Source organism: Pseudopipra pipra, chromosome 4 (genome assembly GCF_036250125.1).
Source record: "Pseudopipra pipra isolate bDixPip1 chromosome 4, bDixPip1.hap1, whole genome shotgun sequence".
Lineage (NCBI taxonomy): Eukaryota > Metazoa > Chordata > Aves > Passeriformes > Pipridae > Pseudopipra > Pseudopipra pipra.
In genome coordinates, this window is record NC_087552.1 from 13,077,472 (window position 1) to 13,096,588 (window position 19,117).

The 19,117-nt window shown below is 44.0% G+C and overlaps 1 protein-coding gene across 2 annotated transcripts in view; it reads left to right on the forward strand.

The window, feature by feature from the left end:
- Nucleotides 1-2,100: 2,100 nt before the first annotated feature.
- RASGEF1B (RasGEF domain family member 1B) overlaps nucleotides 2,101-19,117 on the forward strand; it is a 33,319-nt gene continuing 16,302 nt past the window's right edge. Inside the window, exons 1-3 of one of the 2 annotated variants that reach the window (XM_064651618.1) lie at nucleotides 2,101-2,267; nucleotides 15,577-15,759; nucleotides 17,645-17,767. In XM_064651618.1, coding sequence (XP_064507688.1) covers nucleotides 15,583-15,759; nucleotides 17,645-17,767 — 300 coding nt within the window. In that variant the 5' untranslated portion in view covers nucleotides 2,101-2,267; nucleotides 15,577-15,582. Of the gene's footprint in view, nucleotides 2,298-15,576; nucleotides 15,760-17,644; nucleotides 17,768-19,117 lie in introns of both variants that reach the window. The other variant, XM_064651619.1, reaches the window with a different exon arrangement.

Consider the following 19,117-nt stretch of genomic DNA (forward strand, 5'->3'; position numbering starts at 1 on the left):
AATACCTCCTCCCTCGCTTAACACGGTGCCTGACTGCAGCCCACGCTGAGCTGCAGCATTTGCCAGTCTCACAACAGCTCAGGGGTGCTGATTCACACACGGTGTCGTTCAGTGCACCACCCGTCGCTCCCCTGGGGGAGTCCTTTCTGCCAGCGAGCCTGCAGGCTGCCTTGGCTCTTGTCAGCTTGTACCAAAACAAACCAGGATAAATGCGTCTGTACATGCCATTACTCCGGTAAAATATTTCCACTTTAGTCCAAGATCTTGTGTGAGAACACAGGATACAAGGAGAGGGAAGAACAACCTTTTTCCTTGAAACTAAGAGGGGCAAAAAAAAAATGGGGAGGAAGCACTTTATCTGGATGAAGTCTAAATCTTTTTTCCAGTGGATTTCTTGTATGCGTTGTAACAAGGGTTATCTGACGAAGAAAATTGTGGGGGTAAACAACAATAAGAAAGCTAAGTAGTTTATTGCATTGAGAAACCCATCACAGGGAGGAATTGGAGGTAGAAACACCACAGAGCAGAACCCAAGGAAAATATGTATCACCGTCCCCTGACATATTCATCAAAATGGGAAAATTACCAGGATATGTGAGAAAGTGTTGTGACCTCTGACTTGGCATTGTGTAATCTTCCTTCAGAAATAACATTGCAATGTCCTTTTGTTATGCTTCATATCCTATGTGACAGTGTCCAAAGGGAAACAGCAGGTGTTTGTGTGAATCCAGAACTTGCAAGTAATTTCTAGGAACCACAGTGAGATCACATGCACCTCTAAGAACCAATTTTAGAAAGAGATTTGTGTGCACAAAGGCCCTTTGTGTTGGGATTCCCTTTACTGTTACTTATCTTGCCAGCACAATTACTTTAAAAGTAGTTTTTACAAGTATTTCTTTCTAGATACTGTATTTAAAGAAATGGAAATGCAGGTAGGCAGGATTGTGTGGCGGCCCACAAAATCCTCTGGCCAAAGGATGTCAGGTTTATGTGCTCCTTCTATGCTTGAATGTAGAAATAGTAGCTAGAGGCACTTGTCTTTCAAGCTTCAACTACCAGGGGCAGTTTTTTCTACAATTAGTGAAAGATCTGACGTATGTAGCTAAGTCTCACATGTAAAGCAGGGGCTCTGACCTGGCTGCTGCCACTTGCTTGGAATACCTTGACTGGATGTTCTGAGGAGTAACTCCAGCTTGGTGCCCAGGCGCAGTCCAAACAAGAAAATTGAGCATAGATCAGGAAACAAGACGAGAGGAGGGATTGGAAAGCAGGGCAAGTTGGAGCACTGCTCCCTAAACCTGACTTCCAATTGCACCTTGAACTGTGCATGTGCAGCTCATTTCCCTCACCTCAGAAGGTTTAGAAGTATTGCATAAAAGTTGGTGAAGGGTAACAAGGATCGTCAGAGATTTGGACCCTGTTCATAGAGTGACTGGGTAAACCTGGACTTTTCAGCCTGGAAAAGTAAGCAGTGACTGAGAATGCTATGCATGAAGTGGAGAAAACTCAGAGTGCTCTGGAGAGAGCACACAGGAGCAAGGTATTTGTCACTCCATGCATGAGCAATGGGATACCAGATCCAACCTTGTAAACTGAGTTGCAGCGAAAACAAGGAATCACAGAATCACAGAATATTCTGAGTTGGGAGGGACCTACAAGGATCGACAGTGGGTGGGGAGTTGTAGGGGATCTGTGAAAATCCTTTTCGAAGATTATTGTGGATGAGCTGCCGGGGGAGCTAGACGAGTACTGGAAAGAGAGACTTCCTGAAGAAACAGCACCGAGCTGAGGAAATCCAAGGAAATCCAAAGTTTTCGGCTGTGCTGGAAATACAGTTTGGGAGACTGCTCAGGGGAGGCGTTGTGCGTGTGTGTCCCGCTCCTGCCCATCTCTAAGCATCCTCTTCCGACCGCTACGAGCAGAATGATGCAGGACCGGCGGGGCAGCGGCCAGTCACACACCAGTTCAGGTCAAGCCTGCCACTAGGACCTCCGACACCTGCCCGCCGGTGGCACCCATCCCCTGCCTTCCCGAGGGCCGGCTCCAGGCGGGCCGGGACCGCGCTCCGCCTCCTCCGGCGGCACCGGCGCTGCGGCGCGGGCGGGGCGGGGGAGCGGCGCTTCCCGGCGCTCCGCCTGCCGCCGGGAGATTCCCGTGGGGAGCCGAGCCGAGACGTGCTGTGCCGTGCTGTGCTGTGCTGTGGGCCATGAGTGCGTGAGAGCGATAGCGCAGCGTCTGGGAACGGGAGCGCCGGCGGCCGCTTCCAGGTACAGTCCGTGAGTCTGCGGTACCCGAACGTGAGTCTTGTCCGTCCATCCCTCCATCCGTCTGTCCTCTTGCCAGCCCCGGCAGGATGGTCTCTTTCTCCTGAGGTTTAATCTCCTTCCTGGCTACCCAGTTCTGTACACTCCGGGCTGCTCTTTTCTGAGGGATCAGCATACTGGGGAGGGGAGAGAGACTTTTACCCAGCGGAAAAAGCAGTCGGCGGTGCAGTGTTTGGGTCCTTCTCCCTGTCCTCTTCCCTGTAGTAAGATGGAACAGGGTCCTAAAACTACGCGATGTGATCTTTCTGTGGCTATAATCCTTGGAGAAGCTTTCCCGGTTTTTCCTTAAGATCGTCAGTTCAATTGATGACTGGTTTTCCTGGATGCGAAGGATGAAAAAGCACTAATTTACCAGACTGTGTTGTAGGGATGCGTTAAATGGGTGTGTGGGCAGGATGCGTGTGTGTGTGTTTGTGTGTGTGTGTATGGTGTCACCTAAGGATGTTAATGGGTTTGTCTTTTGCTGGGCATCTGCTGTGTGTGACTGTGGTAAAACTTCAGGTTCCTGTGCTGTGTGAGGTGGCAGCAGTTCAGGGGTAGAAGGAGAGTCGCGGATGTTAAATGACCCAAGACCAATGTGTTGCTTGTCAGCTACATCTCCTGTTTTGCTTAGTGCAGACTGTAAACTAAGGCAGCCCTAACAACCAGTGCCTCCCTGTCTGCCTGTGCGTTAAGCTAAATATAGCACTGAGGGATGAGGAACTCTTTCAGCGGAGTTCCCCTGAATAGAGCGGAGGAGGGCAAAGAATGGCCTGAAAAAAATCAAAAGAGCCAGGAACAAAGAAGCACTCTGTACCTCAGGCGGCTATCCGTCTAAGCGAGGAATGTTGAGGGGGTTGCTTTCAGTGAGATTACAGCCATGGTGGGCTGAGATAACATGCCATCTGTGGGAAGTTGGGACTTGGGCAGGCAGGACTGGGTCTCTAGGTTGTCTCTGTATTTTGAAATCTGACAATAGCTTTTTGAGGTATGGGTTCCCCACGCTTATCTTACAGCTTCCAAATGAGATGCCTTTGAGAGAAGCTGGTAATCAGCTGAAAATCAAAGCTGAATGTACTCAAGACAAGTAGCTAACTGGTGAGATGTGCTGGAGAGAACTAATAGGTAAGACCCAGCACTGATTTTGGATAACGAAATGGGAATATCACTCCTTTAAACAGGCAGGACTGAAACAGGGCATTGTAGGTTTTGTTAAATCTTTGTAAGAGGAAAGGAAGTACTGGTTTAGTGAGGGTTTAGCTCACAGTGGTGCCACACACAGAGTAAACTGCTTTTTTTGTATGATACAGTGAATCCCCGCTGGTTTACATTCTTCATGGTTTCTTTCTGCAGAGATTTTTGGGGACAGCACACTGTGTTGATACCTGTGCTCCAGTTGTATGAGTTATCTAAACAGTCCTTAGGGAATGCAGAGTCACTGTACCTGTTCATGGTCTGCAGGGTAAGCTGTTGTCACACCGTGTCAGAATGACAGGCACAATTAATTCAACACTGGAGCATTATCGGTGAAGGAATAAGAACTGAAAAAGCTGACAACATGGAATTTTATTTTTGTAACTCAGTATAGTTAAAAAGTGAGTTTTTCTTGGGGTGAAGACAGGAAGGAGCTATGTGTGGATCATATTGCCAGTTTGTGCTACATCACTGTAAGGGTCTGGTGTTATGACACGTACTAGAGCTGGGTGGAACAGGATGCCTGCATTTCAATGGAGGAGGCAGAATTTGTGATTGCACATACTTAAGCATTTTTTCCAAAATTAGTAGATATACAGGGGTATATGCAAGCACTGACAAGTGCCCTTTGCTTGGCATGAGTATGAGGGACTGAGCCACATTATTCGACAAACACTTTGCTAGAAAATGAGCTTGTAAACAAAAGTTCCAGAGAGCATTTTGCAGCTGCAGCAAGGACAATACAAAATATACAAACAGGAGGCAAAGACTAGCTGAAAGCTGTTGCTAATTTCTCCTGTATTCTAGCTGCTGTAAGAAGTACTATTAAAAAAACTAAATCACTACAGTGAGGAACATGAATGGATGGTATTTAGTATGACTGTATTTTTAACTGGAAAATGTGCAGGATCGTTGCAACAGTCCAGCTCACTCTTCCTAGGCGGTTCTAGAATAGCACTGCATGACTCAGATCCATGCATTCTGACTGTTTTGGTTTCAATTCGTTAAAATGCATCTTCTCCCCAGAGTAAAATGTTCCCCAGGTCACCTGCTCCTCCCATGGGGCCAGGTACTCTGCTTGTGTCTTGTCACATCTGGAAAATGGGGCAGAAATACCAGTAAACATGCCAGTAGAGAGATGAGCCTGGGAGCTGAGAGTCTGCATCAACCAGCACAATGAAACATTCAGATTCATGAGGAATAAGACGGAGGATAAATATGCTTGAGTCAGACTGGGGAGTGGGGTGTTCTCTGAGATAATTGCTCTCATTGATACAAAGGCCAGGTGCCTTCTGCATGAGTGTAGTGTGCTGAACTGACAGTACTTGTCCATCAGGACTGCGAGTTGATCCTCCCTTAAACATCCTGCAGGGATTCAGACACTATTAGGCCATGTTTGTAACGATCTTTTCACAACCCAAACTGGTGTACCTTTGCTCAATAGCATACCTACTGCGTGTTGACTTAATAGGTGTAATTGTTTCGGGACAAGGAACCTTTGACCGTGGATTGCAGAGCTCAAGGGTCCACCCTCAGTCGAACATGGGAACTGCTGGGTGTTAAAGGTTGACACAAAGCAGCAGATGCAGCGTGTGACTGGAGGAGATTTCTGCTATGGCCTGCCTAGACTAGGGAAAAAGCCCCTTTCAGTCATTTTGGCTATGAGTTTCTTTGATTTCCCAAGGAGTCAGTCCAGCTGATCGGAGACAACTGTTTTATGAGTCCTCTGTACCTCAGACCCAGCTCTGGTCTAGAAACCTGATGGATACTCACTGACTGATACTCAGCCTAGATACAAATGGCTGTGAGCCAAGTATAACTGATGCAGATACAGAGTTGTATTTCCTTTCTTAACTGCCAGAGTGGGACCATCCAGTTTTATCTTCAACCTAAACAGTGGAAAGCGTATTTTTTTTGTTGTGGTGCGTTTTTAAATGAAGTACGTCTACTGCAGAAAATGTAAATATACTGCTTTCAAACTGCTGTATGTTTAAATGTCAGTAAAAATTCTGTACTGTTTATGTAAACACAAAGTCTCAGCAAATAGAATAACAAAAATTATGTGAATTTTTTGCCCTTAAAACCAGCATTTTTTCTGCATCATCTAAGTAGAAAAGAGACATTTGGCAATGAGGTTGTAGGTAGAACCAATTAAATTAAATTAAATACTGTTAGTTAACACTACTGCAGCTTGCTGTTGTAAATTATAACTTGGCTGCCTGTTATGATTTTAAAAGGGAACGGTGCTTTCTTCTGAAACATATTGTAGGTTTCACCAAAAGGCCAAGCATGGGTGTCTGCAAAGAGCAACAGTTTTGGGATTCAGAAGGTGTCTTGCTTTGATGGGGTTGAAGAAGGAACTGTATCAAGAAAGCTTCATGCTTAAGGCTATTACTGTGCTTCTGGCATTAATATAATGTGATACACCTTCTGTACCCCCTTTGAAAAAAGACCTTGGTGCTTAATGAAAGGAAACAACCCCACACTTATCCCTCTTTGTACTGTCAAACAGAGGAATGCGGTAATGAGAAACTGAGTGACTTGACTAAAGCCACGTGAGGAGCTTGTAGCAGAGTCAGAAGCAGATCCAAACTACCAGCTGCCAGGTGTAAGCACTGAAATAATGCTTTCTCTGCTGACTGTGAATGGATACATGAGAAGTTCTCGATGAAGCTGGTTATCACTCTGAGATAGTTCAGACCCACACTTAGCTACTGACCATGCAGATAGAGAAGGTGTATCTTTTGGCCTTGATCTCCTGAGATGGATTAGGATTACAGAGATTCACACATTCGTGTCACAGAAAATGGATCATATTCCCCAAGGTTAGTGAAAGTCTAATACCACAATGAATTCAGTGATACTCTTCTGATGATGGTGTTGAGGAAACTGCTCCCATTTCTGTTGACAACATCAAATTTCTGTTTCTTTGGTTTGAAGTATGCAGGAAGCACAAAACATGCTACAGAAATGATGCAGAGTATAGAACTCTGTAGAAGCAGAGCTACAGAGCTCATGTCAGAGTTCTGATTCACCAGTGGGGATAGCATAGCATGGGTGTCATCACAGGTCTCATCTGTCCACCTCACCTCACGCCCCATTCCTGGACATCTAAGCCACCCTGGGTCAGCTGCTGAATCACTCGATTTACAGTGTGATGTTTTGAAGTAAATCTTCACTGATGTTCACTTGCCTTGTAACTCCTGACCTCAAAACTGCAGCAATTCATCAGCTGACGGATGAGCAGGATCTCAGTAGCGTGGGAGGCGGGGATGGTGACCTCCTCGAGTCTGTAGAGCTCTGCACCTTGCTGCTGGATGGAAGCCCTGACAAACCAGTCTGCACCTGAGTCTGGCTGAGTAGAGAGGTGGGATTTTAGTCTTTTATGACTGTAATATTTAAGAATCCTCTGTTCCCAAAAGAGCAAATGGCAAAACTGTTCTCTACTGCATTGGGAGCAATGAGGGAAATGCTGTGTGCTTCTGAAATCCCCACACTGCCTCAGTAAGTTAAAGAAGTGTAAGGCTTTAGTAGCACTCTTGTGGGTTTTTTTCATTTAATATACTTGTACTCTTATGTTAAAGCTCTCAATTTTGCCATCAGCAGTTGTGGCCAGTTCCTTAACACTTTGTGCTGGCCAGCCAGTAGATTTTCTGCCTTTCCTGATGGTATTTGATTTTGAACAAAATTTAACACACAGACTGAGGAGATCATACTCAGCTTGTGCGTTAGTTTGATTTTAAACAAAGTGCTCAGAGGACATTTATGAATTTTTCTAAAGAAAATAGATCTTGGGATGAAGAGAAGAAATTGTTTCTTAATACAATCTCACTATTGATTGTCTGTCAAAACTTCCTTGCTTTCAGTCCAGCTGTTTGCTCAAAAGTTGAGTAGAAATGAGTAGCTCTATGTGTTATCTATTGTTTAAGTTGGGTGATGCTTCATTGCATCCTTTGTCTGGCCTGAGACTTTTGTGCATCTTTTTCCATTTCATTTGTTCTGTAAATCTCTCACGTTTTGCAGGAGTCACTATGGAACATGCAATGGACTCAACTTTTCTAGATTCTCTTCTGCCCTCTGACATATAATTACTGCTGTGCTACTCCATCATGTCACTTAAAATAGATACTTATCCTATATGGTTCGTGTTTTGAACTTCTCTTCTGAAACCAGGGGTAAAAAAGATATGGGATTATCAAAAAGATGTGCAAGGCTAAAAAAAAAGCCCACACTTATAGGAGAACAGGAGAATTTGAATTCAAATGCTAAAAGCATGCCATCCAGATGAAGAAATTATCCATAAAATTAAAAATAACTTACAAATGAACTTAATAAAAAGATTAATCAGTCAGTGATGAAGCACACTTCATGTAGTGTCTTTTTAAATAATTGTGGCCTCCTCAGTTTTAACCTACAGATAGAAATCTCAACTGTGTTGAGATTGTGGTAAGAGACAAATGCATTGCAAAAGGCAGTATTTATATGTGTGGTCTTCGTTTCGTGCTCTGTGTTTCAAGGCTGCTGCTTTTGTGTGTCCAGTAACACAGACAAATTGCTTCATGTGTTTTGGCTGGGAGGAATATATGTCCTGTCCTCTCCCTGGACTGGGTAATTTCCCTGCATTTGGGATTTTTACCATGATGTAGTTTGCCTGCAAGTGCTTGTCTGGCCCTGCAGCAGTGCTGTAGCACATCCACCCTCAACATCATTACGCTCACATCGCTCTTCCTGCCCCACGGAAGAAGAGTGTGGGGAAAGGGTAGAAGGGGTGTTGGTTCTTGGTGCTTCATCAGGGGACGTGGATTTACAGCACATCAGCAACAATGAGGAACTTGTTTACGTTTCCTTCCCTTTTTCGACCCTTGCAGAGTTTGAGAAATTCAAGACGTTCTTAAATCCCCACACACTTTTCCTAATGCTCCCAAGCACTCACAGGAATGTATTCATACCCATCACACTTTTGCAGTTCAGTATCCAAGGACTTTAATTTCAAGTCATTCGGGATTCGCTTAATTATAGTGCCAAAGTTCTCATACGTGAGTGATCAGTCAGCAGTGCTGCATCTGACCTTCCCACATCATCAGATGGATCTATTTATAGATCCAAGAAAGATGCACATTCAGGAGGAAAATACTTCTAATTGAAATTCAGTTCCTGGTTTATTCTTTGCCTACTGGGGTTTTTCTTATTTGCTTGCAGCTTATTGTTGCCATGGTAATTTTTTTAAAACTTTAGAAAATTGTTCATTCTCTGCTGTTTTAGTGGAAATGAAAAAGTACTTTAAGGCTCAGTCAGGTTTCTTGTGTCTGCCTCAGGTCTTCCCTTGCCCTACCAGCAACTGTGCAAGACGTATTTCTACTGTTATGTCACTGTCCAGCAGTATCCCCTGTGGATAGTTTGCTCTGAGATGGATTCCTTCTGAGTTGTCCTTAATCTTGCTCTTGATTTCAGACAGGAAAAAGCCAATATCACTCCTCTTTTCATCTCCTATGTGAGTATGAAATAATATTTTTTACTCTGCCTCTTACAAGATACAATTAAGTAGTATTTCTAGAAAGGAATTATAAATCAAAGTTGGTGCTGAAGTCACACTCAGAGAATTGTATGGGAAGTGCTTCATGAAGAGTGGGAGCAGGAAGACTTGAGCTGGCACATGAAACACTGATCTGGGGAGTTTTTCAGGTTTCTTGCCTTCTCAATAGCTTGGGCTGTAGAATTTCACTTTACCTTTCAGTGGGAAAAACAAAAGCTTTGTAAGCAAAGCACACACACACACACAGCTGTATGGAATGGGACCAGTGGCCTCTGTGTCTGGTGTGCTTTTGTTTTGGGTAGCCTGGGTGGATGCCAAAGCAGTGCAAAGGTATTCCAGCTGCTCCAGGCAGCAAGTCAGCTTTATCAAGGACCTGGCTCGTATACCTCTGCACAAACACAGGTAGTATGGGGAACAAAGAAGAGGAATTAGAGACGTACATGTGCCTGTATGGATGTGATATCGCTGGCATCACAGAGATGTGGTGGGATGGCTGCTATGGCTGGAGTATTGGAATGGAAGGTTTTAGGCTTTTTAGGAAAGAGGATAGGGAGGCAAGGAGGGGGGTAGCCCTCTATATCAGTGATGAGCCAGAGTATATGGAAATCTGCTTGGGAATGGATGAAGAGCCAAGTGAAAGCTTTTTGGTCAAGATTAAAGGGAAGGCAGAGACAGGGGATGTTATAGTGGGTGTCTGCTACTGTCCACCCAGTCAGGAGGAGGATGTGGATGAAGCCCTCTATAGGCCTCACAGTCACAAACCCTGGTCTTAATGGGGGTCTTCAACCTCCCCGGTATCTCTTGGAGGGACAACACAGCAGGGCACAAGCAATCCCAGAGGTTCCTGGAATGTGTTGATGACAACTTCCTTGTACAAGTGATAAAGGAGGCAACAAGGGGAGGTGCAATGCTGGATTTTGTGCTCACTGACAGGGAGGATCTGGTGGGGGATGTGATGCTCCAAGGCAGCCTTCCCAGGGTCTGCAAAAAGGGAAATATAACCCCGATTTTTAAAAAGGGGAAAGTGGAAGACCCAGGGAACTGCACAGCCATCAGTCTCACCTCTGTGCCGGCAGGATCATGGAGCACATTCTCCTGAGAACTATGCTAAGGCACACAGAAAACAGAGGTGATTGGTGACAACCAAGATGGCTTTGCTAAGGGCACATCATGCCTGACAAATCTGGTGGCTTTCTATGACAGAGCTATGGCATTGGAGTGCAAGATCCTGTACTTGGGTCAGGGCAATCCCAGGCACACCTACAGGTTGAGTGGAGAAGTGATTGAGGGCATCCCTGCAGAGAAAGACTACTCCGCTCTTGTGAGACTTCACCTGGAATACTGTGTACAGTTCTGGTGTCCCCAGCATAAGAAGGGCATGGAACTGTTGGAGCAAGTCCAGAGGAGGCCATGAAGTTGATAAGAGGACTAAAGCACCTCCCCTACAAAGACAGGCTGAGAAAAGTGGGGCTGTTCAGCCTGAAGAAGAGAAGGTTGCGTGGAGACCTCTCAGCAACCTTTCAGCAACCTTTCAGCATCTGAAAGGGCCTACAAGGAAACTGGAGAGGGACTCTTCATCAGGAACTGTAGTGATAGGACAAGGAGTAATGGGTTCAAACTGAAAGAAGGGAAATTTAGGTTAGATATATGGGATAAATTCTTTATTGTGAGGATGGGGAGGCACCGGAACAGGTTTCCTAGAGAAGCTGTGGATGCCTCATCCTGGACAGCGTTCATGTCCACATTGGATGGGGCACTGAGCAAACTGGTCTAGTGGAAGGTTTCCCTGCCCGTGGCAGTGGGGTGGGAACTAGATGAACTTTAAGGTCCCTTCCAACCCAAAGGATTCTATGATTCTGTGATCGCCTAAAATTCTCCACACTTTTCAGAAACACTTAAGAGAAAGCTGGATGTTGCTGGCAAGCACCTGTTCCTTATTTCCTTTCTATGTATTAAAGCTGAGGTTTATTCTGACTTGCTCAGATTCTCTCAGGTTGGTGCAAGCTGATAGTATTAGTAGTCCTTTCCCCATCAGAATTTTTTTTTCCATACCTCAATTTTATGATGCCATCCATAAAAACAATGGTGGATGATAATCATCTGCTAAATGTGGGTAGGGGTTTCTGACTGTATAGGGAAGCAGCTCTGAGGGGATTTAATTGCCTTGGGACTTATAAAAAATTCAGGCACCATTCTTCTGGTTGAGGATATAGTGTGGGAGATGACTGTACATAACAAAGGAGCTGAAAATGTTTGGCAGTGGCTTTAAAAGCACCTTTTGTGTCTACTACTGAACTCGTCAGTGGGTACATCTATAAAGGCTACAAGCTGTTCACATTGTTGGTTTTGTTTTATACATCTGATGTGCAGCCTGAGCTCTTTAATATAAATGAAGACAAACCAATGCAACCTTCCACTGTTTATAGTAGAAAACAGATTTTTTTTTTTTTTCTGTTGCTAAACATGGAGGTTTAGACAAGCACTTGGCAGCCTGGAAGCTACGTCTGATTCCTTCAGTTTTGCCAAACTGGAACTCGGCTCCTGCAGGAAAGGGGAGGGTTTTGAGCACATCATCTTTGGCTCTGACTTTCGATTTACACCGTTGTTCGTGGGCAGGTTGAGACTTCTTTCTTGTCAAAGGCTGCTCAGAGTCAGGATTTGGACCTTAATGCCAAGGTCTCACATTCTCCATAATGATACTAACTGTAGAAAAAATGTTGTATTCCTCTTTCCAGTGCAGAGAATTACTGACTTTTCTCTGTCACAGGAGTACATCACTGGTAAAGCCAGGAAATTATTTAATTGTTTTTTCCTTCAAGTCAGATCTTTGCACACAGAAAAAAAAAAAAAAAAAAAGAAAAGAAAGGAGAAATAAATGGGTTTCCATGTGATTACTAGCTAAATGTTTCCAAAGCCCAGTTAAAAAGTTTCAGTTCTTATCTCTTGGGATGTTTTTCGCTAGAGTCATATTTCCTGACTTTTTGTCTAATTCCTGCTTGACACATGCTGTATTGCTGTTTTTCAACAATATTTTTAGGTCCGAAGATACTTTTGGCTCCAAATGCCACGTTTTTTGTGGACCATTCTCTGCTCTGTAACCAAATTTCAGTTCCACTCAAGTTAGTCTGAAGGCAGGGTTTGGGTGAAGCTTTAGCTAAAGGAACTTCTAATTAGAACTAAGCATGCTGCTTTGTGTCTCTACCTCCGTATAAAATACAGCAGAAGAGTCAAGGTCAAGGTAGTAGAGGAGTCATGCTGGAAAAGCACATGTGTTGTATGAATCATCCCGTTGGCTATGCTATATTTATCTCTGTCACACTTTGATATCATCCCTTTTCATCGTGTGGAAAACGTGTCCCATCCTGTTCACTTAGAAGTGAAATCCAGCGTCTGAAAGCAGAGCACACACAACATCTCTTAGCTACTACAGCTTGGTGCCTCACTGAAGCAGAACTGAGCCCTCTCTATCAAGCAGCTTGCAGAAATAGATAGCAAACAAATGAGCTAATATGTACCTTTTGGCAATTTTATTTTATTGTTATGAATCAGTACATCTGTTAATGACCTGATGATTTTTTCTTTCCTCTTGGTGAGGCACTAGGAGGCTGTGTCTCCAATTTATTTTTGTCTGAAGAAGGATCCATGTGGTTCTGGGACTAATAGTTATGCAGAGAGTTAGGGGCTGCAAACTTCAGAAAGGTCTCATTTCGTTTGGGAGTTAGTTATTAGAATTTAAGCACCACTTGATGACCTTCAAAAAAGTCTTATATTTTATTGGGCAGTAATATATAGTGTGCATATGTAAAATATGTCAGAGAAAAGCCCTTTGGGGATTCACAGCTGCTTCAGTTCTTCTCGTACGAGAAGTTAGTGACATGGTGGAACTGGAGGTTTTTCCAATGGATTAAGACACTCCCTGTCTGGTTTGGGTGGTGAGGGTTGTATGAAATCACAACTAATTGCTGGCTAGGCTGGCTAAATGCCCTGCAGATTCTAGTCTCACCCTGAATTAGGCTGTTTTGGTTAATACGAGATCTGGATTGAAACCAGTGTCCTTGGGTTTTTTATAGTGACAGTATTTGTTTCAAGATGTTTTGCAGATGCCAACCAGCCTTTCTCACTTTCCCTGTGGAGTATTACTTTGGAATCAGACTGCTACAAATGTTTGGTGGGTGGCAGTGTTAACACTGTTCACTACCACTTGCATTTTGACTGAATAAACTTCACTACCGTAGCTGAAAAGAATCATGATTTTTGGTGCAAAACAGGACATCTTTCAGTGCTTGTGGGCTGAAAAGTAGTTTGTTCAAGTCTGTGGCCTTACATACACAGTATGAAAACCTAGGAAATGCTACAGAAGGTGCCTGTCAGCTCCTCAATAATTTTTGTTTCTTAAACTGTGTTAGCCTTGAAAAGAACCTGAAAGTTCAGGAGTCTTTATGCATCAGAATGCTTTATTGTTGCAGAGCATGACTGTGGTTGGGTTGCACCTCACCTGCACCTCACCTCCCTTTTACAGAAACCCTGCTTTGGTCAGTCCTGCACTTCCTGCTCTCATGCTGTGGCACGTGTATTTACTTTATTCTTCTCTTCTCCCAGTTCATTGGTCTGAATGGAATTGAATCACTGGTTGAACAGCTGCACTGTGTCAGACATGTGGACTCCTTACTCTTTCCATTTTGATGCAGATATCTTTTGGCGCCTTGGAAGGTGGGACTAGCACAGGTCATGTAGGCCAGGAGGCTCTCTTCACTGTCTTTCTCTGTTTTTGCAACCATTTTTGGCTTTCTTTTACTGTTTACTTACTGGACCACTCAGTCTTATGCTAATTTGAATGTCTCCATTGTCCAGACGTGCTGCCAGCAGCAGCAAGTCTGTGGCTCTCTGTGTGGTGCTTTAGGTCCTTGCTAAGGAATCTAGCTAATAACTTATTAGCTTCTCATCTTCAGTGGGCTCACTGTGAAAAGTGCTTTATTGTGAATCGTGGAGCACACAGATGGCAGCACACTATTTATCTCCAGGCTGTCACATCACTAGTTGTTCTCAAAATGGAGTGCCTTCACAGACTGGTGTCTGCTGAGGTCTGGGGCTTTAAAAGTGCCTTTTGCCGAATAGGATTTGATACAATGGAGAGAAAAGGAACAGCATCTGCACTTACAATGATGGCTCAGGGGCATTAATGCTTTTCTCATGCACACGCACATGCTCTGTCAACACACAACACAGCAGCCTGTGGATATTGTCTTCTCAGTTTGACCTCCTTTGGACCGCAGTTGTGGGGAGGATGGGAGGCGATGTGCAATACTTTTTTGTAGTTTATCTGTCCACTCCCTGAATGCCCATTAGCACCCACAGCCCAGGAACTGCTGTAGTAGAGTTAAAAACAGCACATATTTGGGGTTAAAACCGGGCGTGAACTTAGCTCACTGCAGAGGCTATAAAACCTATGTTCCTTCAGCTGACAAGAACTGCTACTCCCAGAAGGCAGGGGAGAGGGAAGGAGAAGGAAGGAGTTTTTAACTCAACACTCAAGTAATCAGAGAGATTTTATCTCTTGGCCTTTTCACATACTGCATCACTAAAAGAGATCTTGGGTGGTCGTAAGTCCCATTGCTGCCCACCCACTACTCTGGATGACTGAACAGCCTGTAGCACTGACTGATCTTTTCCTTGGTAAGACATTTTTGTTCCACAGGCACTGAGATGCAGACTGATGAGTAATTGCTTTATTTTTCCTTAAGCTGGAAAACATAGGGCTGGATTTTTCACATTTTCACAGAATTTGGGGAGAAGATTTAACAGATCTCTGAGTCTGCTCTTGGCTTTTATATCATTGGTGAACGTGGACAACATTGGTAAGCAACCTATACACAGGCATATTTTTCCAAATGTCTGTAGACCCACTCAGAGAGTAGGTGGAGCAGATGTGCTGAAGCATCAGGCTTAGCCTGGGTCACACTTGTCACAGTGTAATTGGAAAAACCCAGCAGTGATTTACCAGGGTGGAGTTGGGAAATGGGAGTTTTTGATTGCAATTACAAGGCTGTCATGTTGCATAAGGAGGCTCTCCTCTCACATAACCTCTGTGGGGCTTCACTTCAGTCTTTCTCCCTCTGCACTGGCTGGGGGTGTGTCAGCCTGTGACATGCTTCCCCATCAGACAGGTGCTCTTAGGTAGTAGCTATTTCCGTGATTTGCCCAGAGTTGTTGGTGAACATTATGCCAAAAGCTTTATAGAAAGTCTGAGTTCCCACAACCTGTCAGGATTCTTGCGCGCTCCTTCTAACTCTTAACCCTGGTGCCTTACCCTGTCATTTAATGAATAAACAACAAGTTATAAAAGAAGCACCTGGCAATTGTGATAGGCCCTTTCCTGAGAAATGTGCACAGGCTTGAAAACAGTACAGTCTTTACTACTGTGTGCAAGCAACCCACGGTGTGACACTGTGTTTCCTTCCTCTCGCAGTACTATCTCTGGAGAATGGAAAACCTCTTACATTGTACCTTCTGTGAATTATCCTTTATCTCTCCCGTGTGTCTCCTCAGGGAAAGATGCCACAGACACCTCCCTTTGCAGCTATGTTTGACAGCAGCGGCTACAACAGGAACCTGTATCAGTCAAAAGAGGACAACTGTGGAGGGCTCTGTTATCATGACAACAATCTCCTGTCTGGGTCTCTGGAAGCTCTGATCCAGCACTTAGTACCCAATGTCGATTACTACCCTGATGTAAGTCTATACACCCAGCTAACTATATGGCTTGGCCTGATGCGTCTCCTAAAGAGGAACTGTCACATGTGCAGGAAAAGCAGAATGTGTCACATCAAATTGCTAAGGAAGGGGTTCAGGTGACTGATCAGCAACAACAGGATAAACGTGTGCTTTATGTGAGTGCAGCATGCAATAACTCACCTCACCTAGCAAGTCTAATTCTTTATTACTCCTGTTATAAGGTGCACAACTCTGGTGAGCCACTTATAATTTTTATTATTATAATTTATTTATTTATATGTCTATATAAAAATTATACTATTTAGTATTATAATAATTTATATAATATAAGCCTAGACTGGCTTACTGTTTAATAGATTGTATGTACCATTGACCCTTAAAAATCTGTCAGGTAAGGTGAGGAGGAAGGCATGACCACCGGCATGACAGGATGAAAGTATTTATTCCAAATAGTATTTATTCCAAATTTAAACCAAACAGTTTTTAATGCATATTTCCCATTGCTCATCTGAGATCCACATGTATCTTGAAATGGAGATGTTGAACTAGCACCACACTGTTTGGAATCAGCAGAGGCTGGATGTGAGAGTAGGATGTTTGTCGTATGAGAATTTTTGGCCTGTCTAGACACATCCATGCATTGAGATGTTTTATATAATTATTAGAAATGGAGATAAAAAACAATGATATCAAAAGGTGACAGGGGGGCAGTTAGTTCTGTCCGAGGGATGATGAAACTGCACCTTTGCTTGTTGAAAGGCTCCTTCTGAAGACATAAGCCTGCTTATATTCATCCTCTATTGTTTATTTATGTTTCCAAGACAGTGTCTTTTTTAACTTGGGTCAGAATAAACAGCAGTACAGGACTGTGCTTAAGCTAGTGCTTGTGCACTAATGCTTAATGTAAACTTTAAACGTGTAGCAATTTAGACACTGATTGGTCAAATATTATCATTTATTCCAAGTTCCTAGGTCCGGAACATTGTACAATCTTTCTTGTGGGTGCCATAGATATTTAACTATGGCACCTGGAGATATTTAACTGGCAATCTGGAGAGTGGAATGGATATTTTGAATATCCGTCTCACAATGAGTTGGATGTATGACATATGGAAGCTGAAGAAAAATAAAAAGAGCCTTTTCTTGTAACTTCAGAAAGAGTTACTAGTTTTTATTCTGTAAAATTACGCTATGTGGTTCTCTCCACTTTCACCAAGGAGACAAGCAATGCCATGAGAAATGAGCAGTATTTGGGGATTCTTAAAGGAAGTACAAGCTCATGGTGTGCAGTTTACTGAGGTTAGATAGGCAAACACAGCATAGTAAAGATGGTGTGTATGTCAAAATTGAGTCAGCTGAACAATCTGGTCAACTGGCACCTTTTTTTGTTCTTTTTTGAAGAGTATTTACTTTCACTTGCAGTGTGGAAGCAGACAAGATTTCTCTGTTGATGTTCTAAGTAGCTTGGACTTGCAGCATGAATGTTATTCCATCATCAGGCTAGAAAGAGTTATGTAATCTGGTAATGGCTTTCACAAAGGTTTACTGTAGAGCAAGAGAAGATGAGTTGAAATTTTATTCTGAGTAATTTCACCTAATGAACTTGCAATAAGGCTGTGTGCAATAGGAGAGCTAACCTACCTCTGCCCTGCCTTGTTTTGGTTAAATCTTGCGTAACTTGGCTCAAGCATGAGTTTATAACACTGATTCTGGAGCAGTGCTAAGTGCTTACTTCTGTAGTAATTGCTTTTGGCACAGCCACATGCAGAACTTTCTTCTGCAGGTAGTAAAGTATTGGGAAAAGATTTGTTAGGAACACATTTTGGGAAAGTATCAAAATGCTGGTAATTTATCCCTTTCTCTGTCTTCCTCTTGTTTGCAGAGGACGTACATCTTCACCTTCCTTCTCAGTTCACGTCTGTTCATGCATCCATATGAGCTCATGGCCAAAGTCTGCCACCTGTGCATTGAGCAGCAGAGACTAAGTGAGCCTGGCCTGGACAAGGTAAGATCTCAGGGACTTCTGTCAGTGCCAGTCAAATGTCTCTACCCTGCCCAAAGCAAAATGTTCTTACTCGAGAGAGTCCTTGGCAGGATCAAACAGATTGAAAATATGACACAAGCAACTAGAATTTGTCCCTTTATTCACTGACATTCACGTGAAATTTCCACGCTCCTCAGCCTGAACTCCATGAAGACTGTTGCTTCTGCTGCACTGTTTGTTTTACCAATACATGAGCTAGAAACAAAAGTCCTTCCAGTTTATGAAGTATCCTGTACTGGCCCTGCAGTGGTTGCTTTTCTGTCAGGGTTCTGAATGTCTTGACATATAAATCCAAAATGTTGGAAAGATGAGTTAAGCACATCAATGGGAATTACACTGACATGTCTTGCATGTTTAAGCTACACTTCTTGCTACACTTTTTGCAGAGTGGCTTAGATTGCTGGCCCCTTTGCATGGGGTTTTGTCTGTCACCTCCACCTCAGCAGAACATTACACAAATGAAAAGAAGATACTTAAATAATTCATAGAATCGTGGAATCATTAAGTTTGGAAAAGACCTCCAAGATCAGCAATTCCAACCTTTGACTGAACACCACCTTGTCTGCTAAACCAGAGCACTGAGTGCTGCATCCAGTCATGTCTTGAACACGTCCAGGCATGGTGGAGTCACCATTTCCCTTGGCAACCCCTTGCAATGCTTAGCCACCCTGTGAAGAAATTCTTCCTGATGTCCAACCTGAACCTCCCCTGGCACATCTTGAGGCCATTTGCTCTCATCCTGTCACTCATTGCCTGGGAGAAGAGGCCAGCCTCCACATTGCTACAACCTCCTCTCAGGTAGTTGTAGAGAATGATAAGGTCTCACTTGAGCCTCCTTTTTTCCAAACTAAACAACCCCAGCTCCCTCAGTTGCTCTTCACAGGACATATCCTCTAGACCCTTCACCAGCTCCATTGCCCTTCTGTGGACTCGCTCCAGCACCTCAATGTCTTTCTTGTAATGAGGTACCAGAGCTGGACACAGCACTCGAGGTGTGGCCTCACCAGTGCTGAGGAGAGGGGGACGATCACTGCCCTGGTCCTGCTGGTCAGACTGGTTTTGTTACAGGCCAGGATGCCCTTGGCCTTCTTGACCACCTGGGCACACGCTGGCTCGTGTTCTGCTGCTGTCGACCAGCACCCCCAGGTCCTTTTCCACTGGGCTGCAAGTGCACTCAATCCCCTCATGCAGATTATCAATAAAGATACTAAACAGGACTGGGCACAGAACTGAGCCCTGGAGAACACCACTGGTGACCAGACACCAACTGGATGCGGCACATTCACCACCACTCTCTGAGCCCAGCCATCC